The 24,800-nt window shown below is 44.6% G+C and overlaps 1 protein-coding gene across 1 annotated transcript in view; it reads left to right on the forward strand.

The window, feature by feature from the left end:
* Positions 1-21,884: 21,884 nt before the first annotated feature.
* LOC135545638 (tight junction protein ZO-2-like) overlaps positions 21,885-24,800 on the forward strand; it is a 106,358-nt gene continuing 103,442 nt past the window's right edge. The window contains exon 1 of the mRNA XM_064973413.1: positions 21,885-22,205. Coding sequence (XP_064829485.1) covers positions 22,146-22,205 — 60 coding nt within the window. The 5' untranslated portion in view covers positions 21,885-22,145. The remainder of the gene's footprint in view (positions 22,206-24,800) is intronic.

A 24,800-nucleotide genomic window follows, 5' to 3' on the forward strand; every position in this document is an offset into this window, starting at 1 on the left:
CTCTTTTCTTAATTTATTTATCGTTTTAGTTACCAGTATTGATTTATGTGTGTATTTCATGTTTTTAATTTAATTGTCCCCATTTTATTAATGTTCATTAATTTGCAATGACCGCCAATTTGCAAAGTTCCATTGGTGGGTGGGTGTGTGTGTGTGCGCGTGCGTGCGCATATATTGATTTCACATTTGCTATGTTTTGAGTTATGTGTCCTCATTTTATTCATGATCATGTTAGTCTTCTCTCGACACTCCCATTACCTAACATTCTGTTTCAGTTCAATCTACATGTTTTGTTTCCTCGTCCTCACTTTTCTGTGGTTTAAAATATATATTATTAAAACAGTTCTCATTATTAAGCTGTAAGGTAATACGTGTATTATACTTATTCAGACACTTAAAACAGGATACGATAGTTTATAAAACTAGGCAAAGTCAGATTTCTCACAGACGTACAGAGAGATACTGTATGTTATTTCTGTCCTTTCTTGTTCTGTCCGTCTGTCTGTCTGTCTGTGTATTTATCTGTTCTGGTGCTGTTCTGTCTGTCTGTGAAATAATATATGGTCTGTTTAAAGTCAGCTAGATGTAAATACTGTAGACTGGTTGGTTCCTCTGTATCACATCAGTAAACTATCTGCTCCTGATTTCTGACTTAATTAACATGATTTCGTGTTTATACAAATCAAATCAAATTTTATTTGTCACATACACATGGTTAGCAGATGTTAATGCGAGTGTAGCGAAATGCTTGTGCTTCTAGTTCCGACAATGCAGTAATAACCAACAAGTAATCTAGCTAACAATTCCAAAACTACTACCTTATAGACACAAGTGTAAGGGGATAAAGAATATGTACATAAAGATATATGAATGAGTGATGGTACAGAGCGGCATAGGCAAGATACAGTAGATGGTATTGAGTGCAGTATATACATATGAGATGAGTATGTAAACAAAGTGGCATAGTGGCATAGTGGCTAGTGATACATGTGTTACATAAAGATGCAGTAGATGATATAGAGTACAGTATATATGTATACATATGAAATGAATAATGTAGGGTATGTAAACATCATATTAGGTAGCATTATTTAAAGTGGCTAGTGATATATTTTACATAATTTCTCATCAATTCCCATTATTAAAGTGGCTGGAGTTGAGTCAGTGTGTTGGCAGCAGCTACTTAATGTTAGTGGTGGCTGTTTAACAGTCTGATGGCCTTGAGATAGAAGCTGGTTTTCAGTCTCTCGGTCCCAGCTTTGATACACCTGTACTGACCTCGCCTTCTGGATGATAGCGGGGTGAACAGGCAGTAGCTCGGGTGGTTATTGTCATTGATGATCTTTATGGCCTTCCTGTGACATCGGGTGGTGTAGGTGTCCTGGAGGGCAGGTAGTTTGCCCCCAGTGATGCGTTGTGCAGACCTCACTACCCTCTGGAGAGCCTTACGGTTGTGGGCGGAGCAGTTGCCGTACCAGGCGGTGATACAGCCCGACAGGATGTTCTCGATTGTGCATCTGTAGAAGTTTGTGAGTGCTTTTGGCTGCTGCGCCTTCTTCACGATCCTGTCTGTGTGGGTGGACCAATTCAGTTTGTCTGTGACGTGTACGCCGAGGAACTTAAAACTTACTACCCTCTCCACTACTGTTACATCGTTGTGGATAGGGGGGTGTTCCCTCTGCAGTTTCCTGAAGTCCACAATCATCTCCTTAGTTTTGTTGACGTTGAGTGTGAGGTTATTTTCCTGACACCACACTCCGAGGGCCCTCACCTCCTCCCTGTAGGCCGTCTCGTCGTTGTTGGTAATCAAGCCTACCACTGTTGTGTCGTCCGCAAACTTGATGATTGAGTTGGAGGCGTGCGTGGCCACGCAGTCATGGGTGAACAGGGAGTACAGGAGAGGGCTCAGAACGCACCCTTGTGGGGCCCCAGTGTTGAGGATCAGCGGGGTGGAGATGTTGTTGCCTACCCTCACCACCTGGGGGCGGCCAGTCAGGAAGTCCAGTACCCAGTTGCACAGGGCGGGGTCGAGACCCAGGGTCTCGAGCTTGAAGACGAGCTTGGAGGGCACTATGGTGTTAAATGCCGAGCTGTAGTCGATGAACAGCATTCTCACATAGGTATTCCTCTTGTCCAGATGGGTTAGGGCAGTGTGCAGTGTGGTTGAGATTGCATCGTCTGTGGACCTATTTGGGCGGTAAGCAAATTGGAGTGGGTATAGGGTGTCAGGTAGGGTGGAGGTGATATGGTCCTTGACTAGTCTCTCAAAGCACTTCATGATGACGGAAGTGAGTGCTACAGGGCGGTAGTCGTTTAGCTCAGTTACCTTAGCTTTCTTGGGAACAGGAACAAAGGTGTCCCTCTTGAAGCATGTGGGAACAACAGACTGGGATAGGGATTGAATGAATATGTCCGTAAACACACCAGCCAGCTGGTCTGCGCATGCTCTGAGGGCGCGGCTGGGGATGCCGTCTGGGCCTGCAGCCTTGCGAGGGTTGACACGTTTAAATTTTTTCCTCACGTCGGCTGCAGTGAAGGAGAGTCTGCATGTTTTGGTTGCGGGCCATGTCAGTGGCACTGTATTGTCCTCAAAGCGGGAAAAAAGTTATTTAGTCTGCCTGGGAGCAAGACATCCTGGTCCGTGACGGGGCTGGTTTTCTTTTTGTAATCCGTGATTGACTGTAGACCCTGCCACATACCTCTTGTGTCTGAGCCGTTGAATTGAGATTCTACTTTGTCTCTATACTGACGCTTAGCTTGTTTGATTGCCTTGCGGAGGGAATAGCTACACTGTTTGTATTCGGTCATGTTTCCGGTCACCTTGCCCTGATTAAAAGCAGTGGGTCGTGCTTTCCTAGAAGAAAGACTTTGCATGCCCACTTACATTTACATTACATTTAAGTCATTTAGCAGACGCTCTTATCCAGAGCGACTTACAAATTGGTGAATTCACCTTCTGACATCCAGTGGAACAGCCACTTTACAATAGTGCATCTAAATCATTAAGGGGGGGGTGAGAAGGATTACTTATCCTATCCTAGGTATTCCTTGAAGAGGTGGGGTTTCAGGTGTCTCTGGAAGGTGGTGATTGACTCCGCTGTCCTGGCGTCGTGAGGGAGTTTGTTCCACCATTGGGGGGCCACTTAGTCTGTGAATATAAATAACATGTTTTCTTTTGGTGTAAGCTAGTTAGAGATAAGTAGTCTAGGAAATCTCAGATATAGGATTGGTACATTGTTGGAGGCAACCTGTCTGTCTAGAGAGATTATGAAGAGGAGTGCTGTTTTTGTCTGGAGGCAGAGAAAGAGAGGCCTCTCTAGGCCTTTCTGCCTGTTGAGAGTCTCGGCCTTTCTGCTCGTTGAGAGGAATGACAATAGTTTTTAATGTTTTTATTAAGATAGGGTTGAACTGACTACAGTCTAAAGTAACTAGAGGATTGGCATTAGATACCCTCTTGTTTTCATGTTTGTTACCAGAGTGCTGTACAGTAGTTATGGAAAATCAACTATATTTTTCCTTTTTCCCAAGACCTATACTCTGAGTAGGCCATTGTTACAAAATAAGTTGGAGAACAGTCCATGGAGAACAAGAGCACCTCCTCCCAGCTGCCCACTGCACTGAGGCTAGGTAACACGGTCACCACCAATAAATCCATGATAATCAAACATTTCAATAAGTTTTTCTCTACGGCTGGCCATGCTTTCTTCCTGGCTACCCCTACCCCGGCCAACAGCTCCTCACCCCCGCAGCTACTTGCCCGAGCCACCCCAGCTTATCCTTCACCCAAATCCAGATAGCAGATGTTCTGAAAGAGCTGCAAAACCTGGACCCGTATAAATCAGCTGGGCTAGACAATCTGGACCCTCTCTTTCTAAAATTATCCGCCGCCATTGTTGCAACCCCTATTACTAGCCTGTTCAACCTCTCTTCCGTATCGTCCGAGATCCCTAAAGATTGGAAAGCTGCCACAGTCATCCTCCTCTTCAAAGGGGGTGACACTCTAGACCCAAACTGTTATAGACCTATATCCATCCTGCCCTGCCTTTCTAAAGTCTTCAAAAGCCAAGTTAATAAACAGATCACTGACCATTTCGAATCCCACCGTACCTTCTCCGCTGTGCAATCCGGTTTCCGAGCTGGTCACGGGTGCACCTCAGCCACGCTCAAGGTACTAAACGATATCATAACCGCCATTGATAAAAGACAGTACTGTGCAGCCGTCTTCATCGACCTGGCCAAGGCTTTCGACTCTGTCAATCACCGTATTCTTATCGGCAGACTCAATAGCCTTGGTTTCTCAAATGACTGTCTCGTCTGGTTCACCAACTACTTCACAGACAGAGTTCAGTGTGTCAAATCGGAGGGCCTGTTGTCCGGACCTCTGGCAGTCTCTATGAGGGTATCACAGGGTTCAATTCCCGGGTCGACTATTTTTTCTGTATATATCCACGGTATCTCTCTTGCTGCGGGTGATTCCCTGATCCACCTCTACGCAGACGACACCATTGTGTATACATCTAGCCCTTCTTAGGACACTGTGTTAACTAAACTCCAAACGATCTTCAATGCCATACAACACTCCTTCCGTGGCCTCCAACTGCTCTTAACCGCTCGTAAAACCAAATGCATGCTTTTCAACCGTTCGCTGCCCACACCCGCCCGCCCGACTAGCATCACTACTCTGGACGGTTCTGACCTAGAATACGTGGACAACTACAAACACATAGGTGTCTGGCTAGACTGTAAACTCTCCTTCCAGACTCATTTCAAACATCTCCATCCAAAATCAAAATCAAATCTAAATCGTCTTCCTATTTCGCAACAAAGCCTCCTTCACTCACGCCGCCAAACTCACCCTAGTAAAACTCGGTGATGTCATCTACAAAATAGCTTCCAATACTCTACTCAGCAAATTGGGTGTAGTCTATCAAAGTGCCATCCATTTTGTTACCAAAGCCCCTTATACCACCCACCACTGCGACCTGTATGCTCTAGTCGGCTGGCCCTCACTACATATTTGTCACCAGACCCACCGTCTCCTGGTCATCTATAGGTCTATGCTAGGTAAAGCTCCACCTTATCTCAGCTCACTGGTCACGATAACAACACCCACCCGTAGCACACGCTCCAGCAGATATCTCACTGGTCATCTCCAAAGCCAACGCTTCTCTGCTGCCAGTGACTGGAACGAATTGCAAAAATCGCTGAAGCTGGAGACTTACATTTCCCTCAATAACTTTAAACATCAGCTATCTGAGCAGCTAACCGATCGCTGCAGCTGTACATAGTCCATCTGTAAATAGCCCACCCAATCTACCTACCTAATCCCCATATTGTTTTTATTTACTTTGCTGCTCTTTTGCACACCAGTATCACTACTTACACACCATCATCTATCACTCCAGTGTTAATCTGCTAAATTGTAATTACTTTGCTACTATGGCCTATTTATTGCCTTACCTCCTCATGCCATTTGCACACACTGTATATAGACTTTCTTTTTTTCTATTGTGTTATTGACTGTACGCTTTTTTATTCCATGTGTAACTCTGTGTTGTTGTTTCTGTCGCACTGCTTTGCTTTATCTTGGCCAGGTCGCAGTTTTAAATGAGAACGTGTTCTCAACTAGCCTACCTGGTTAAATAAAGGTGACATGAACAAGTTTATTCCGTAGATGTATCCTGTAAGAGTAATGTTACAAAATGTGTCCTTCAGATGACATATTGTTTGATTGTCTCCTGATCTGCCGAAACTGAGAGACTGAGACATGGAAAAAAGTAATTGTTTTAAATGCATTAATGGTGCCCTTGGACAAGGTTGCCTGGCTCTGGTAGTGGAGTGTTTTGGAAGGTTGTGTGTCTCCTCCAGTCTCTCTCTCTCTCTCTCTGTGCATACGTGCGAGTCTCTGGCTGAGTTTAGACAGGCAGCCCAACTTTGATCCGTTTTTTAACCATACAGATCAGCTCTGAAAAAGATCTGATGTGATTGGTCAAAGGACCAATTAGTGGAAAAAAAGATCAGAATCAGCCTCTGTTAGTTCTTCGCCCCCTTCACAGAAAGATTTACCCAGAGTTCCCTGCAGGGCCTCTTCTCAGAAGCCACCTCTGCAGCCCTCTCTTACAAGTGAGCTACGATGCTGGGAGGCCTGACAACACACATTTTTATTTTATTAAGAGTAATTAACAAAATAATCACTGTGGTGACCTTCTTTCCTCCTTCTCATCCCTCTCCAACTCCTTCGACCCTTTTCTATCTCCTCCACCTCTTCCTCCTCTACCCTCTCATCCTATTAAAAATAATAAAAAATGCCCTTTAGAAGATGTTTTTATCCAAAACACTTACAGCCATGCATCCATACATTTCACGTGTACAGTGAATGCGGAGAGAATTCCGACCTCTTTACTTTTTCCACATTTTGTTACGTTACAGCCTTAACCTACAATTACATTTTTCCCTCATCAGTCTATACACAATACCCCATAACAACAGGTTTTTAGAAATTAACAAATGTATAAAATGTTTTTTTTAAATATCTTAAAATACCTTAAAAATACCTTATACAGACCCTTTGCTATGAGACTCGAAATTGAGCTCAGGTGCATCCTGTTTCCATTGATCATCCTTGAGATTTTTCTTGAACTTGATTGGAGTCCATTTGTGGTAAATTCAATTGATTTAACATGATTTGGAAAGGAACACACCTGTCTATATAAAGGTCCCACAGTTGACAGTGCATGTCAGAGTAAAAACCAAGCCATTTGGTCAAAGGAATTGTCCATAGGATTGTCTCGAGGCACAGATCTGGGGAATTGTACTAAAAAATGTCTGCAGCATTGAAGGTCCCCAAGAACACAGTGCCCTCCATCATTCTTAAATGGAAGAAGTTTGGAACCACCAAGACTCTTCCTAGAGCTGGCCGTCCAGCCAAACTGAGCAATCGGGGGAGAAGGGACTTGGTCAGGGAGGTGACCAAGAAACCGATGGTACTCTGACAGAGCTCCAGAGTTCCTCTGTGGAGATGACAGAACAAGCATTTCGGTACACCCACAATAACATCTGCTAAACACATGTGTTTGTGTAACCAATAAAATGTTATTTCTTTGATTCCAAAAGGACATCATCTCTGCAGCACTTCACCAATCAGGCCTTTATGGTAGAGTGGCAAGAAGGAAGCCACTCCTCGGTAAAAGGCACATTGCAGCCCACTTTTTGCCAAAAGGCACCTAAAGGACTCTCATATTCTCTGGTCTGATGAAACCAAGATTGAACTCTTTGGCCTGAATGCCAAGCGTCACATCTGGAGGAAACCTGTCACCGTCCCTACGGTGAAGCATGGTGGTGGCAGCATTGTGCTGTGAGGATGTTTTTAGTGGCAGGGACTGGGAGACAAGTCAGGATTGAGTGAAAGATGAACAGAGAAAAGTAAAGAGAGATCCTTGATGAACACCTGCTCCAGAGCACTCAGGACCTCAGAATGGGGCGAAGGTTCACCTTCCAACAGGACAACGACCCTAAGCACACAGCCAAGACAACACAGAAGTGGCTTCGGAGCAAGTCTCTGAATGTCCTTGAGTGGCCCAGCCAAGAGCCCGTACATGAACTCGATCGAACATCTCTGGAGAAACCTGAATATAACGCTCCCCATCCAACCTGACAGAGCTTGAGAGGATCTGCAGAGAAGAATGGGAGAAACTCCCCAAATACAGGTGTGCCAAGCTTGTAGCATCATACCCAAGAAGACACAACGCTGTAATCGCTGCCAAAGGTGTGTCAACAAAGTACTGAGTAAAGTGTCTGAATACTTATGTAAATGTGATATTTCAGTTTTTGCTAAAATGTCTACAAATCTGTTTTTGCTTTGTCATTATGGGGTATTGTGTGTAGATTGATGAGGAAAAAAACAACAATTTAATTAATTTTAGAATAAGGCTGTAACAACAACATTTCGAAAAAGTCAAGGAGCCTGAACTCTTTCCAAGTACACTGTACATTTTACGCATACTCTTCCCCCTCCTCCCTCTCTTTCTCATCCTCCTAGACCCAAACCCTGTCTCTTCCTCTTTCCTCTCATCTTGTTTTCCTACTATCCATAACTGTAAGCTATAACTATGAGTGCAATACATCAGCTGCTGTGGTTTTAGCATTTGTTTCTCCAGTACTGCGTGTATAGATTTTAATCAAACACTTTTTAATCAGAAAGATTGCTCAGCAGATTCCGAAGGGACATTTTTTTCACAAATAAAATCTTGGCAGACGGTTTTAAAACAACCTCAAAAACAAAGTCAGACTCTCTGAAGGGAAGGGAAAAAAGAAAAGAAAGAAAAGAAAGAAAGAAAGAAATCAATGGAGTTGTCAATGGGCGACCCTCCCCGGCAACATTAGAACACCATTTAGCAGATTGGGAACACCATGAGAAGAAGGTAGCTGCAGCCCAATATGGCAACCAGAGTATGGGCGAGTGGGTGTGACATAAGGAAAGTAGGGGAGTGTGGAAAGGAGTGGGTGTATTGAAAAAGTGTTTTTTTTCCACCATTTCTTACCACGCAACTACCAAACTGCGAGAGTATGGACTTCTATTTTGAAGCCAGAGGATGAGTCTGAGTCGTACTGCGTTAATAAATAATAGTTCATAAAACTGACTATTGTTTATTTTTTATTAACAGTACTGATTACTGTTGCTTGATTGCTTTGTATTTGTGTGCTTATGTGACTGTCGCCCTGATATTGGCTACTAGGTGTTGTTGCCGTTCAGGCCCTCTCGATTGAGTAGACTACATGTACACTGAGTATACAAATTATTAAGAACACCTACTCTTTCCATAACATAGGCTGACCAGGTGAATCCAGGTGAAATCTGTGATCCCTTATTGATGTCACTTGTTAAATCCACTTCAATCAGTGTAGATGAAGGGGATGAGACAGGTTAAATAAGGATTTTTAAGCCTTGAGACAATTGAGACATGGATTGTGTATGTGTGCCATTCAGAGGGTGAATGGGCAAGACAAAAAAATGTAAGTGCCTTTGAACGGGGTATGGTAGTAGGTGCCAGGCGCACCGGTTTGTGTCAAGAACTGCAACGCTGCTGAGTTTTTCATGCTCAACAGTTTCCAAGTGTGCATGAAGAACCAGCCAACTTGACACAACTGTGGGAAGCATTGGAGTCAACATGGGCCAGCATTCCTAGGGAACGCTTTCGACGCCCTGTAGAGTCCATGCCCCGGCGAATTGTTATTTATTCTGTGGGCTGTTAGTTATTAGTTATTTCTTGTGTAGGCTGCTATCCTACTTGAAATAAAATCATGGGAGGCAAAAATAGTGCCACGTTACTACTGGTGACACTGTGATAGTTGCCCAATGGGTAGCACCTTAGGTCTGCAAGCACCTCCATACACAACCGCGGCACTGACATTTGACTCGCCATGCAGCCCAGTCTGCCACGCAAAAGGGTCTTGAGTGAGAACAAATCTGCCAACTTAGCTGATTCTCTTTCCATACACCCACTCCTTTCGAAATGCCCACTCAGCCATACTCCGGTCATACTATTGGTCTGCAGCACCCCATACTTGAACACCATTGATTTACAGATGTAGGATCTTCATTTGATCACCCTGTTGCTGGAGAACTTTCCTGCTATGCAGGACATTTAAAACTTGTAGTGTATTTGAGGTTTAAAAAAAAACACTTCTGAAGTTTGTAATTTCCACTTAGAAATGTCTGACTTGATTTTCCCTTATGAAAAATGTATCAACCCCTACAACAATATCCATTAATTATAATCCACATAATAATTCACATTTCCTGTTAATGCAGGATTATTTTTGTGCAGTAGCAAACTGACTCAAATGAAGATCCTACATCTGTTGCAGTCTTCTGTACACACCACACATGCACACACAGACGCGTATACACATTACACACATACGCACGCGCACACACACTGTGTCCACTGACTCCTGCAGTCCCGATCGCTCAGAATGCATTTCAAAGGTTTTATTGATGCAGATTACAGTACAGAAGTAGCGAGCCCCCTGTGACTGTTACAGCACCACACCTCGTTGTCTTTTATTAAAAAGAACCAACAGACTGCAGACAATATGGTTGAATCCCACAGGATAGTGTGGAACTGTGATTTGCATGTCATTACTGGGTCCATATGCAGCTACAGCAACACCTTATAATCTACAGTACAGTAACAGAGAACACAATTAGGATTGTAGCTATACAGTCCTCTTTGAATGGTGTTTGTATATATTGCCCATATGCCTATCATAATGTTGTGGGGTGATTTTGACATTTAACTAAGTTGTAGTTGCATGGTCAGTCATACTTTTTATGTCCACACAACATTTTTGCCTGACTGATTTGATAGTATTGGAGTTCTGCACATACCAAATGTGTTGTGAAGCTTGGAGCCTACCCTCTAGTGTTCAACTGCGGTACTGCACCCTCTAGATTCCTTTCCCTGGCTAATGGTAATTTCACACTGACAGCAGTGGGATGAAACTTCATGTACTCTACAGTAAATCAATAACACCATTTAAACAGGCTCACTGACAGCTTGTCATCATAATTGAGATGTTTGTTGGACTTTCAACCCAGGTGTTCACTGACTGGACAGAGACCTGAGAGAGGGACATCGTGATGATTGTATTTGATTGGCAGTGTGAGTGTATATACAGCCAAAATATTTTTTAATGGCTTCTGAGTGGCAGTTTGCTAGCCCTTTTCCTAAACTTAACCTTTACCCCCCTTTCTGGATCTGTCAGTTGGATCCACTTCCTATTTGATTGGAGGATGTTTGTGGCTATTTCTGGCCAGGCCTGGTCGGTCCGACTGCACATTTTAAAGCTGATAACTTATTCATCTCTTCGCCCAGGGCTGCGTAATATGGAAGGCACACCCTTCTTATGCTCTCTCTTTCTCTGTCTCCACTCTCTCTTTTTATCTTTCCCTTTCTCTCTCTCTCTCTGTCCCCCCTCTCTCCTATCTCTATTTATCTTTCTCTCTCTCTCATTCTCCCCCAGTCTCTCTGCTCTCTCTCTCCCCCCTATCTCTGTGCATACCGACGCATATTTCATCAGTAATACTGTCAGGCTGGCTCAGAGAGAAGGTTTACTCTGCCCATGGTGAGAGGGGAGAAGAGGCCATAGTTAAGCCCACTGCAGGATGTTAGAGGAGACTAGAGGGCTGCGTCTCAAATTCCACCGATTCACCACATAGGGCGCTAATCAAAAGTAGTGCACTATATAGAGAATAGGGTACCATTTGGGACACAACCTACTGTAGGAGTTATGAGAAACCCTCCAACTGTCAATCAGAAATGGCTGCTATGCTCAGTGAAGAGGCCAGTCCTCCTCTTTCTGTGCTCTTTCAGGTCATAAAAGACACTAAAGAATGGTATTTAGCCAAACTGTTCTGTGTATGATCCCATCCTCCTGTGCTTTGAAAATAATTTACCTGAGGGGTGAGTTGTGCCAAATTGAGCAGCACCGTGACGGGTTGGATGTCATCATCTGTGACTGTTGATTAACAGTGTTTGTGTAATTACAGCAGAGTGTTGATTAATCATATCGTTTACATGATTCATCTTTTTTTTGTTCCTCTAACGCTCAACCCTCTCTACTCTGTGCCTCTGAATAACCTCTCTCTCTCATTCCCCCTCTCACTCCAGTAGAGATGAGATGAAGGGCAGGGCAGGGTGACTCGCTGATGGCTGCTCTGTGCTCCTCTACTCTTCCCTGGGATCACTCTGCCTTCTATTTATCTCCCTTAATTAGCATGTCCCAGAAAACCGACACCCCAAACTCCCTGTGCTACGTCTGTCGGACAGACAAAACACAGCAAAACACCCCAACTAACACAACGCGGCATTTACATTTGCTAATCAATAGAATGTTTATTGTACTGAGCGAGAACAGAAGACTAGGCTGTATTTGCATCGGGCTCTTCTGCTGCTGCAGTGTGGCATGGTTCTGTTTGTTAACTGTTTCAAAACACCTGACAGAACAAAAACACAACAATAATGTGGAGTAACTTCATCCTATTTTATCTGGGGCAGTATCTATTTATTTTACATACTGTAGACCAGGGATAATCAACGTGATTCAGCCACAAGGCAATTTCTTTCTTGAGCGGATGGTCGGGGGAGCCGGAACATAATTACCAATCATGTGTGGACTGAAAATTGCCTGATGGGAATACAGATTTCGCACTGATTTCCAAAATTAAAATCAATTGGAGTTGATTTCCTGGTGTTTTTACAGTCTTCTATGTCCAGCAATGAAAATGTCTAAAAATACACATTTTTTTCTCAGAAAACTTGTGGGGCCAAATAAAACCACCCGAGGGCCAAATTCGGCTAACAGGCCACCAGTTGTAAAAGCCTGCTGTAGACAGTGTCTCTCCATCACATGTTTATTTAACATGTCAGACAACCGCTCTCTCATGTAACATATTACCACCCATATTTATACATAACTATTTTCATCTATCAGTGTGTGTATTATATAAGGCTCTGCATATTAAATGCTCTCTAATGAATTTAAAAGGCATGATCCGTTAATGATGTGAGTCACACACACACACACATGCACACACATATACACACTTCCTCTCCTGTAATCAACTTACTGTTTGCTAAGGTAATAAGGGCTCATGATTACTCCTTCTCTGTCTTAAATCACAGAGAGATACATCTGTGTGTGTGTGTGTGTGTTGTGATGCATGATAACATGAAGGTGTAAATAACGTCCTTATGCTGATTTATAAACCAGCGTCTGTCAGCAGCTGTCTATCTACTACTATGACAGGCAGACATCTGGATCCTAAATTTGATTTTGAATCTTATAATGTATGCCTGAATATTCAAACGCTTCAAAGTTGTCTGGTATTGTTTTTCATCAGATGGATAAAGGAATGCATACAACGTTGCAGCACATTGAATGAATGATGCATTGACTGGACTGATAAGGGAGCCATTATAGCAGTTAATTTACAATTTTACCGGTGACATAAATACATTCTCACAATCTTGCAAATGTCTGTAATATCTTATCTATTTTTCCCACACAGATATTCTACACTGAGTGTACAAAACATTAAGAAGAGATTTTTCCATGACCTAAACTGACCAGGTGAATCCATGATCCCTTATTGATGTCACTTGTTAAATCCACTTGAAACAGTGTAGATGAAGGGGAGGACACAGGTTAAAGAAGGATTTTTAAGCCTTAAGAGAATTGAGACATGGATTGTGCATGTGTGCCACTCAGAGGGTGAATGGGCAAGACAAAAGATTTAAGTGTCTTTGATTGTGGTATGGTAGGCGGTGTCAGGCGTACCGGTTTGTGTCAAGAACTGCAACACTGCTGGGTATTTCACGCTCAACAGTTTCACGTGTGTATCAAGAATGGATCAACACCCAAATACGTCTAGCCAACTTGATACAACTGTGGGAAGCATGGGAATCATTACATTACATTTACATTTAAGTCATTTGGCAGACGCTCTTATCCAGAGCGACTTACAAATTGGTGAATTCACCTTATGACATCCAGTGGAACAGCCACTTTACAATAGTGCATCTAAATCATTTAAGGGGGGGGGGTGAGAAGGATTACTTTGTCCTATCCTAGGTATTCCTTAAAGAGGTGGGGTTTCAGGTGTCTCCGGAAGGTGGTGATTGACTCCGCTGTCCTGGCGTCGTGAGGGAGTTTGTTCCACCATTGGGGGCCAGAGCAGCGAACAGTTTTGACTGGGCTGAGCGGGAACTGTACTTCCTCAGTGGTAGGGAGGCGAGCAGGCCAGAGGTGGATGAACGCAGTGCCCTTGTTTGGGTGTAGGGCCTGATCAGAGCCTGGAGGTACTGCAGTGCCGTTCCCCTCACAGCTCCGTAGGCAAGCACCATGGTCTTGTAGCGGATGCGAGCTTCAACTGGAAGCCAGTGGAGAGAGCGGAGGAGCGGGGTGACGTGAGAGAACTTGGGAAGGTTGAACACCAGACGGGCTGCGGCGTTCTGGATGAGTTGTAGGGGTTTAATGGCACAGGCAGGGAGCCCAGCCAACAGCGAGTTGCAGTAATCCAGACGGGAGATGACAAGTGCCTGGATTAGGACCTGCGCCGCTTCCTGTGTGAGGCAGGGTCGTACTCTGCGGATGTTGTAGAGCATGAACCTACAGGAACGGGCCACCGCCTTGATGTTAGTTGAGAACAACAGGGTGTTGTCCAGGATCACGCCAAGGTTCTTGGCGCTCTGGGAGGAGGACACAATGGAGTTGTCAACCGTGATGGCGAGATCATGGAACGGGCAGTCCTTCCCCGGGAGGAAGAGCAGCTCCGTCTTGCCGAGGTTCAGCTTGAGGTGGTGATCCGTCATCCACACTGATATGTCTGCCAGACATGCAGAGATGCGATTCGCCACCTGGTCATCAGAAGGGGAAAGGAGAAGATTAATTGTGTGTCGTCTGCATAGCAATGATAGGAGAGACCATGTGAGGTTATGACAGAGCCAAGTGACTTGGTGTATAGCGAGAATAGGAGAGGGCCTAGAACAGAGCCCTGGGGGACACCAGTGGTGAGAGCGCGTGGTGAGGAGACAGATTCTCGCCACGCCACCTGGTAGGAGCGACCTGTCAGGTAGGACGCAATCCAAGCGTGGGCCGCGCCGGAGATGCCCAACTCGGAGAGGGTGGAGAGGAGGATCTGATGGTTCACAGTATCGAAGGCAGCCGATAGGTCTAGAAGGATGAGAGCAGAGGAGAGAGAGTTAGCTTTAGCAGTGCGGAGCGCCTCCGTGATACAGAGAAGAGCAGTCTCAGTTGAATGACTAGTCTTGAAACCTGACTGATTTGGATCAAGAAGGTCATTCTGAGAGAGATAGCGGGAGAGCTGGCCAAGGACGGCACGTTCAAGAGTTTTGGAGAGAAAAGAAAGAAGGGATACTGGTCTGTAGTTGTTGACATCGGAGGGATCGAGTGTAGGTTTTTTCAGAAGGGGTGCAACTCTCGCTCTCTTGAAGACGGAAGGGACGTAGCCAGCGGTCAGGGATGAGTTGATGAGCCAGGTGAGGTAAGGGAGAAGGTCTCTGGAAATGGTCTGGAGAAGAGAGGAGGGGATAGGGTCAAGCGGGCAGGTTGTTGGGCGGCCGGCCGTCACAAGAAGCGAGATTTCATCTGGAGAGAGAGGGGAGAAAGAGGTCAGAGCACAGGGTAGGGCAGTGTGAGCAGAACCAGCGGTGTCGTTTGACTTAGCAAACGAGGATCGGATGTCGTCGACCTTCTTTTCAAAATGGTTGACGAAGTCATCTGCAGAGAGGGAGGAGGGGGGGGGGGGAGGAGGATTCAGGAGGGAGGAGAAGGTGGCAAAGAGCTTCCTAGGGTTAGAGGCAGATGCTTGGAATTTAGAGTGGTAGAAAGTGGCTTTAGCAGCAGAGACAGAGGAGGAAAATGTAGAGAGGAGGGAGTGAAAGGATGCCAGGTCCGCCGGGAGGCGAGTTTTCCTCCATTTCCGCTCGGCTGCCCGGAGCCCTGTTCTGTGAGCTCGCAATGAGTCGTCGAGCCACGGAGCGGGAGGGGAGGACCGAGCCGGCCTGGAGGATAGGGGACATAGAGAGTCAAAGGATGCAGAAAGGGAAGAGAGGAGGGTTGAGGAGGCAGAATCAGGAGATAGGTTGGAGAAGATTTGAGCAAGAGGGAAGAGATGATAGGATGGAAGAGGAGAGAGTAGCGGGGGAGAGAGAGCGAAGGTTGGGACGGCGCGAATCCATCCGAGTAGGGGCAGTGTGGGAAGTGTTGGATGAGAGCGAGAGGGAAAAGGATACAAGGTAGTGGTCGGAGACTTGGAGGGGAGTTGCAATGAGGTTAGTGGAAGAACAGCATCTAGTAAAGATGAGGTCGAGCGTATTGCCTGCCTTGTGAGTAGGGGGAAGGTGAGAGGGTGAGGTCAAAAGAGGAGGGAGTGGAAAGAAGGAGGCAGAGAGGAATGAGTCAAAGGTAGACGTGGGGAGGTTAAGTCGCCCAGGACTGTGAGAGGTGAGCCGTCCTCAGGAAAGGAGCTTATCAAGGCATCAAGCTCATTGATGAACTCTCCGAGGGAACCTGGAGGGCGATAAATGATAAGGATGTTAAGCTTGAAAGGGCTGGTAACTGTGACAGCATGGAATTCAAAGGAGGCAATAGACAGATGGGTAAGGGGAGAAAGAGAGAATGACCACTTGGGAGAGATGAGGATCCCGGTGCCACCACCCCGCTGACCAGAAGCTCTCGGGTGTGCGAGAACACGTGGGCGGACGAAGAGAGAGCAGTAGGAGTAGCAGTGTTATCTGTGGTGATCCATGTTTCCGTCAGTGCCAAGAAGTCGAGGGACTGGAGGGAGGCATAGGCTGAGATGAACTCTGCCTTGTTGGCCGCAGATCGGCAGTTCCAGAGGCTACCGGAGACCTGGAACTCCACGTGGGTCGTGCGCGCTGGGACCACCAGATTAGGGTGGCCGCGGCCACGCGGTGTGGAGCGTTTGTATGGTCTGTGCAGAGAGGAGAGAACAGGGATAGATAGACACATAGTTGACAGGCTACAGAAGAGGCTACGCTAATGCAAAGGAGATTGGAATGACAAGTGGACTACACGTCTCGAATGTTCAGAAAGTTAAGCTTACGTAGCAAGAATCTTATTGACTAAAATGATTGAAATGATACAGTAGTGCTGGAGTAGGCTAGCTGGCAGTGGCTGCGTTGTTGACTTTGTAGGCTAGCTGGCAGTGGCTGCGTTGTTGACACTACACTAATCAAGTCGTTCCGTTGAGTGTAATAGTTTCTACAGTGCTGCTATTCGGGGGCTAGCTGGCTAGCTAGCAGTGTTGATTACGTTACGTTACGTTAAAAGAACGACAATAGCTGGCTAGCTAACCTAGAAAATCGCTCTAGACTACACAATTGTCTTTGATACAAAGACGGCTATGTAGCTAGCTAGCTACGATCAAACAAATCAAACCGTTGTACTGTAATGAAGTGAAATGAAAATGTGATACTACCTGTGGAGCGAAGCGGAATGTTGACCGGGTTGTTGACGTTCTATTCGGTAGACGTTGGCTAGCTGTTGGCTAGCTAGCTAGCAGTATCTCCTACGTTAAGGACGACAAATAGCTGGCTAGCTAACCTCGGTAAATTAAGATAATCACTCTAAGTCTACACACTCTAAACTACACAATTATCTTGGATACGAAGACAGCAAAGACAACTATGTAGCTAGCTAACACTACACTAATCAAGTCGTTCAGTTGAGTGTAATAGTTACTACAGTGCTGGTAATCGGTAGACGGTGGACGTTAGCTAGCTGCTGGGCAGATAGCAGTGTAGACTACGTTAGGACGACGAAATACGATAATTACGCAATTATCTTTGATACAAAGACGGCTATGTAGCTAGCTAAGAAGAAATTGCTAAGGTTAGACAAATCAAACCGTTGTACTATAATGAAATGTAATGAAAAGTTATACTACCTGCGGACCGAAGTGTAGATGCGACCGCTCACTCCAACCCGGAAGAGCTCAGCTCAGCATGGGCCAGCATCCCTGTGGAAAGCTTTCGATGTAGGGTAAGATTTGAATACCCCTGCCCTACAGCATGCTCTGTGAGCTCCCTTCAAGTCCTAACCTTTCCTCTAGAGGTCACTAACACAATAGACAAGCATGGCCAGTCAAGACTAGCTTATTACCACACACACACACACACACACACACACACACACACACACACACACACACACACACACACACACACACACACACACACACACACACACACACACACACACACACACAGTTCTGTGTGTATTGCAAGGGTGGAGAGCAGTGCATACTGAGACCATACACCACGTTGATAGAGCATGGCGCTTTGACGCTTGCAACGCCAGGATTGTGAGTTTGATTCCTGGGACCACCCATAAGTAAAATGTATGCACGCATGACTAAGTTGCTTTGGACAAAAGTGTATTATTTGAACTCTGTGAAGCATTTATTTGGGATGCAATTGGAGTGGCGGTGCTCATGAGAGCCAGTTTCATCATAGCGCTTGATGATTTTTGCGGCTGCACTTTCAATGTTCTTCAAATTTTCCGGATTGACTGACTTTCATGTCTTAAATTGATGATAACTGTCGTTTCTCTTTGTTTATTTCGCTGTTGTTGCCGTTCGGTAGCAGAGAGAACAGTCTATGACTAGGGTGGCTGGAGTCTTTGACAATGTTTAGAGCCTTCCTCTGACACCACCTGGTATAGAGGTCCTGGATGGCACGAAGCTTGGACCCGGTGATGTACTGGGCCATACGCACTACCCTCTGTAGTGACTTGTGGTCGGAGGCTGAGCAGTTGCCATATCAGGCAGTGATGAAACCCGAAACATGTCAAATCTTTTCAGTCTCCTGATGGGAAATAGGTTTTGTCGTGCCCTCTTCACGACTGTCTTGGTGTGCTTGGACCATGTTAGTGTGTTGGTGATGTGGACGACAAGGAACTTGAAGCTCTCAACCTGCTCCACTACAGTCCCATCAATGAGAATGGGGGTGTGCTCGGTCCTCCTTTTCTTGTATTCCACAATAATCTCCTTTGTCTTGATCACTTTGAGGGAGAGGTTGTTATCCTTGCACCACAGGTCTCTGACCTCCTCCCTATAAGCTGTCTCATCATTGTCTGTGATCAGGCCTACCACTGTTGTGTCATCAGCAAACTTAATGATGGTGTTGGAGTTGTGCCTGGTCATGCAGTCATGAGTGAACAGGGAGTACAGGAGGGGACTGAGCACGCATCCCTGAGGGGCCCCCGTGTTGAGGATCAGTGTGGCGGATGTGTTGTTACCTACCCTTACCACCTGGAGGTGGCCCGTCAGGAAGTCCAGGAACCAGTTACAGAGGGAGGTGTTTAGTCCCAGGGTCCTTAGCTTAGTGATGAGCTTTGAGGGCACTATGGTGTTGAACGCTGAGATATAGTCAATGAATAGCATTCTCACATAGGTGTTCATTTTGTCCAGGTGTGAAAGGGCAGTGTGGAGTGCAATAGAGATTGCATCATTTGTGGATCTGTTGGTGGGGTATACAAATTGGAGTAGGTCTGGGGTTTCTGGGATGATGGTATTGATGTGGGCCATGACCAGCCTTTCAAAGCATTTCATGGCTACAGACATGAGTGCTACGGGTTGGTAGTCATTTAGGCAGGTTACCTTAGTGTCCTTGGGCAAAGTGGCTCTGGTGGTCTCCTTAAAACATGTTGGTATTACAGACTCAGACAGGGAGGGGTTGAAAATGTCAGTCAAGACACTTCAAATCAAAGCTTATTTGTCACGTGTGCAGAATACAACTGACCTTACAGTAAATGCTTACTTACAGGCTCTAACCAATAGTGCAAAAATGTGTTATGTGAACAATGGGTAAGTAAAGAAATAAAACAACAGTAAAAAGACAGGCTATATACAGCAGTTAAGAACAAATTCTTATTTTCAATGACGGCCTAGGAACAGTGGGTTAACTGCCTTGTTCAGGGGAAGAACAACACATTTTTACCTTGTCAGCTCAGAGATTCAATCTTGCAACCTTTTGGTTACTAGTCCAACACTCTAACTACTAGGCTACCTGCTGCTCACTTAGTTGGTCAGCGTATGCTCAGAGTACACGTCTTGGTAATACGTCTGGCCCTGTGGCCTTGTGAATGTTGACCTGTTTAAAAGGTCTTACTCACATCGGCTGTGGAGAGCGTGATCACACAGTCGTCCGGAACAGTTGGTGCTCTCATGCATGTTTCAGTGTTATTTGCCTCGAAGCGAGCATAGAAGTTATTTAGCTCGTCTGGTAGGCTCGTGTCACTGGACAGCTCTCGGCTGTGCATCCCTTTGTAGTCTGTAATAGTTTGCAGGCCCTGCCACATCCGACGAGCGTCGGAGCCAGTGTAGTACGATTCAATTTTAGTCCTGTATTGATGCTTTGCCTGTTTGATGGTTCGTCGGAGGGCATGGCGGGATTTCTTATAAGCTTCCAGGTTAGAGTCCCGCTCCATGAAAGCTCCACCCTTTAGCTCAGTGCGAATGTTGCCTGTAATTCATGGCTTCTGGTTGGGGTATGTACGTGCAGTCACTGTGGGGATGATGTCCTCGATGCACTTATTGATAAAGCCAGTGACTGATGTGGTGTACTCCTCAATGCCATCGGAAGAATCCCTGAACATAATTCCAGTCTGTGCTAGCAAAAAAGTCCTGTAGTTTAGCATCTGTTTTATCTGATCACTTTTTTATAGACTGAGCCACTGGTGCTTCCTGCTTTAATTTTTGATTGTAAGCAGGAATCAGGAGGATACAATTAGGGTCAGATTTGCCACATGGAGGGCGAGGGAGAGCTTTGTACGCGTCTCTGTGTGCGGACTATCTAGAATTTATTTCCCCCTCTGGTTGCACATTTAACACGCTGATAGAAATGTTTTAAAATTTCCTGCATTAAAGTCCCTGGTCACTAGATATCGTGCACCAGGTGTTGTTTACATATATGCATAAGCCCCTCCCTCGTGTCTTACCAGAGGCTGCTGTTCTATCCTGCCAATAGAGTGTATAACCCTCCAGCTGTATGTTCTTAATGTCGTTGTTCAGCCACGACTCGGTGAAACATAAGATATTACAGTTTTCAATGTCCCGTTGGTAGGATACATGTGCTTTCAGTTCGTCACATTTATTTTCCAGCGATTGAACCTTAGCTGGCAGGACGGAAGGCAAAGGAAGATTAGCCACTCCTCGCCTGATCCTCACAAGGCATCCTGCTCTTTTTCCGTGAAATCTCTGTTTCCTTCTCCAGCGAATGACCAGGATCTGGGCCTGGTCGGGTGTCTGTAGTATATCCCTCCCGTCTGACTCATTGAAGAAAAGCTCTTTGTCTAATCTGAGTTGAGTAATCGCAGTTCTGATATCCAGAAGCTCTTTTTGGTCATAAGAGACGGTAGCAGCAACATTATGTACAAAACAAGTTACGAACAACGCGAAAAAACAAACAAAATAGCATGGTTGGTTAAGAGCTGATAAGATGGCAGCCATCCTCTCTGGCGCCATCACTGTAAATGGAGCTGTGGAGATAAATAACAGTTTTAGAATCAAATGCAGACTCCAGTTTGCTTAAAAGTATTGTCACAACCCTGCAGTCCAAAGATGCATGAATTGTGTAGGATATATTCTATTCATCCATTCTGGAGGGAAAATTAGAGTTCAATAAGACTGTCTGGCTTACAGGATTTAGTTGAACCTTTTTGAATGATATATTTTCATTATAATGCAGAAGCTTGCGATATTAACTATTCTCCTGTTGTGCTGTATTAGATAGACAGAGGACAGACCACTATGTTTTATCATAAAAAAATACGTATTTATTGAAACTCTACTATTAAACTAGGCTTTCAAGGCCCCCAATTAATTCTTAGAATTTGACTGTCTGTATGTAAATACCGTTTTTTTTCTGTTAACTTTTAGAGAACAGTTAAATCAATGTGTCCAATCCGGAAGAGTTCACTCTGGCAGAGGGGGTTGAATACAATATTATCGTACAAAATAGGTACAAAACGTTCCTATGTCGGAATATGATTACACAAAATAGCCCATTTAACATGTCAGTTATTCAATCCGTTTGTAGACGACCATTGAAATTGAAATAGAAATGGGCAACATTAGTAGAGCCCTCAATTTCATCTCGGTATTCATAAAGTAGGCTAACTGAGTTCAAAGTCTCCTCTGAGGTGCATTTATTCCGCCAAACAGTTGTAAAACGTTTCGTTTTGCAATTAAAACGAGAGTTTGTATAGGACAAATTCAGTTAGGTCCCTCCCCGTTTCGTTCCGTTTGCTTCCGTTTATGAAACATTGATGGATAGAATACGCCCCAGTTGTTGGTAAGAACGTTTCAGTTCCCATCGATATCACAGCAATAATTTTTAAGGATCTCGGGAGTTGACGCCGGAGGAATTGCAGCGAGCTAGGGAAGTCTTTTAGGACCGCAGTCACAAGCCATGTTCCATTTTAGAGACTAGGATAGGGTATATTTTAAGAGATACCAGTTCTACAAGCCATAATTAAGACACTTGTTTTACGGTTTAACATAAGGCCACAGTGTTTCACAACTTTTACAACGCAGAATGCCTGTGAAAGGAGGCGGAAGAGTGGCTGTGTATCCAGGCAAGGGCGAACATGTCGGAGTAAGTCAACTGTAGTTTGTTTTACCATTACAGACTGTAACTTTTAACATACCGTATCGCTGTATCTTAACCCGCTGCGTACCAATAATATGCTGTAGGTATTTGTAATACATATATATTTTTAGGAGTTTTACGGTCATGAGGGGGTGATCGGGTGGCTGTACCTTTGCTACGTATGGAGCAACCAACGTTTATAACCTTGTGAATTCACCTGTTGAGTTTTGCCCTCTCGGCCAATAAGAATGACGCCTGAATTATTCAAATATTGGCACTTGTTGTCAAGTAGTTGTGCATAATTTACACACAGTTTAGATTCCTGTGATATAGAATATTATTTGACTATTTTTATTCTGTCACTTTTAAATCTTTCAAGTTTAAATGTCTATTCATTTGAAAATAAGTGTGTGTGTAGCCTAATTTCATGTTAGGCCACATCAATGCAGACGTGTGTGTGTGGACAGACGCACCCCAAAGGCTCTCTGTACTTGGCTCAGTATTGTCTGTCTGTCTGGCCCCAGCAGGGGATAAGCTTAGGGTACACAGATTGCTATGATGAGGATCGCTGGAGCGGTCAACCATTACGCGTTGGGTGCGTGTGTGTGTGTATGTCGGTGAATATGTATGTATTTACAGTATAGGTGTGTGTGTGTGTAACGGGTTGATGATGATCACATTGCTGACCTCATAAAACCCAGTCCCCTCAACCCTCAATATGGCATTTGTTTACACGGCTACTGTATTAATTCAGTAATAACAGGCTAGTGCTGATGAATATCTTATTCATCAGTCTAGTATTAAATCCTGTCTTTTCAGCATGTGATTATCACTATACTCTAAATCCAATAAAACGTTTTACAGACCCACTTTAAAGAAACTACTTGTGCAGGCTTTATTGCACATTTGTTACGTCTTCACAAGCACTGTCACACATTTCTGAAGAATCCATAGCCTATATGCCTTATAGAGGCTTTTAAAGATGGAACAATTTAGCTATTGAGACAAATCTTGCTTGTTTGTTGAAATAGCTTGTGGTGAGTGGATAGTTGTTATACAGTCACTGTCAACCCTCCACACAGGCTCAATGGGTGCCACTGTTCTATCTGCCCAGCTGTATCGACAAGAACTATCGCTCTATTCTAGAGTGAGTAGCTGTTAAAGTACAGTAGTGTGTTTGTTACAGTAGTGTCTGTTACAGTAGTCACTCTCTATTGGGTGAGGACTTCAGTCATACAGTAGAACTTTATTTGAATTTCCAGGAGGTGATAATACATGTTAACTAGATGCACGTTGATTTTCAATGTGTCCTTCTGAGGGGAAGAGTGTGTGTTACAGTGTGTGTGTGAGTCTGTAGGAGGAGCATGTGAGAGCTTGTGAATGTTTGCACATGTGAGTACAGTATGTAGGCCTACTTTGTGTGTATGTATATATATATGTGTGTGTGTGTGTGTGTGTGTGTGTGTTGCTTCAAGGTCCCACATTTGAGAGATACGTGTTCAGAGCAGACCTAAGGATGGGTGTGTGTGTGTGTGCCAGGGGGGCTCGTGTCTTGCTGACCTCTGTAGCGTGGAGCAGGTGGTCCCAGCAGTAATCCCCCAGAAGGCCATAGGATAGAAACCACCGTGGCAGTTCTAATCTCCCAGGGAGCTGTTTGGCTTCAACCCCCCCCTTCACACACCACTGACCAACACACACACACAATCTGATCAGTCCCCCAGCACTCAATTAGGACTATAATTAGGATGCTCACAAACTGGAGTAGGGTTTCTAAAGGGACAGTTGAAGGAAGAAATTACTGTTGCAATAAATATTACCTGCTACACCGAGTATGTTAGAATGTATTCATGTTACTACATATTACTACCTTTCTAGAGGTTATCATGTAATCAGTGGTGGAAAAAGTACTCAATTGTCAAACTTGAGTAAAAGTAAAGATTAGTGATGCGCCGATATGACATTTTTGGCCGATTCCGATATTGTCCTTGCCAAAAAAAACGATACTGATACTGATGTTTTAGATCATTTTAATTATTGGTTAAGAATAATGAAAATGACTGCAGTTTCTACTGGTCATTGTTTTCAGGCTGGTTGTATTGGTGCTAGCGAGGTACCAAGCTAAAGCTAGCTACCCCATCAGAAGTTGTGGTCGAACAAATAATTCTTTATTACCAACGTGGTATTGTAAACACATTGTTCGTGGTCGGTATTTGCTTGTTTGCAGACTTTTTTTGTACAGCATTGACAGTGCTACAGATATTAGTGGTGACGCTTGGCTTGCACATGCAAATTCAGAACACACAACATTCTATAATAGAACTGTGTTATTTGACGTTCCAAATTAAAAGCCTATTTAATGCGTCAAAGTGTTTTTTTGACTTGTCAAATCGTGTTATTTGATGGATCTTTTTTGACATCCAAGGACCCAAACGGCGTTCCATTGTGTGTCGTAAAGCTAATAGCAGTGACACTATTACCATTACCGTGTAACTCCGGTAGGGCAACGTGTACCGGTGCTCGACCAGTCGGCGAAAGAAAACATCACCCATGACAGAGAGGTTGATTTGTCAAGGGCATTGAATTCCATTATCTTGGTGCTAA

This window comes from Oncorhynchus masou, chromosome 1 (genome assembly GCF_036934945.1).
Source record: "Oncorhynchus masou masou isolate Uvic2021 chromosome 1, UVic_Omas_1.1, whole genome shotgun sequence".
NCBI lineage: Eukaryota > Metazoa > Chordata > Actinopteri > Salmoniformes > Salmonidae > Oncorhynchus > Oncorhynchus masou.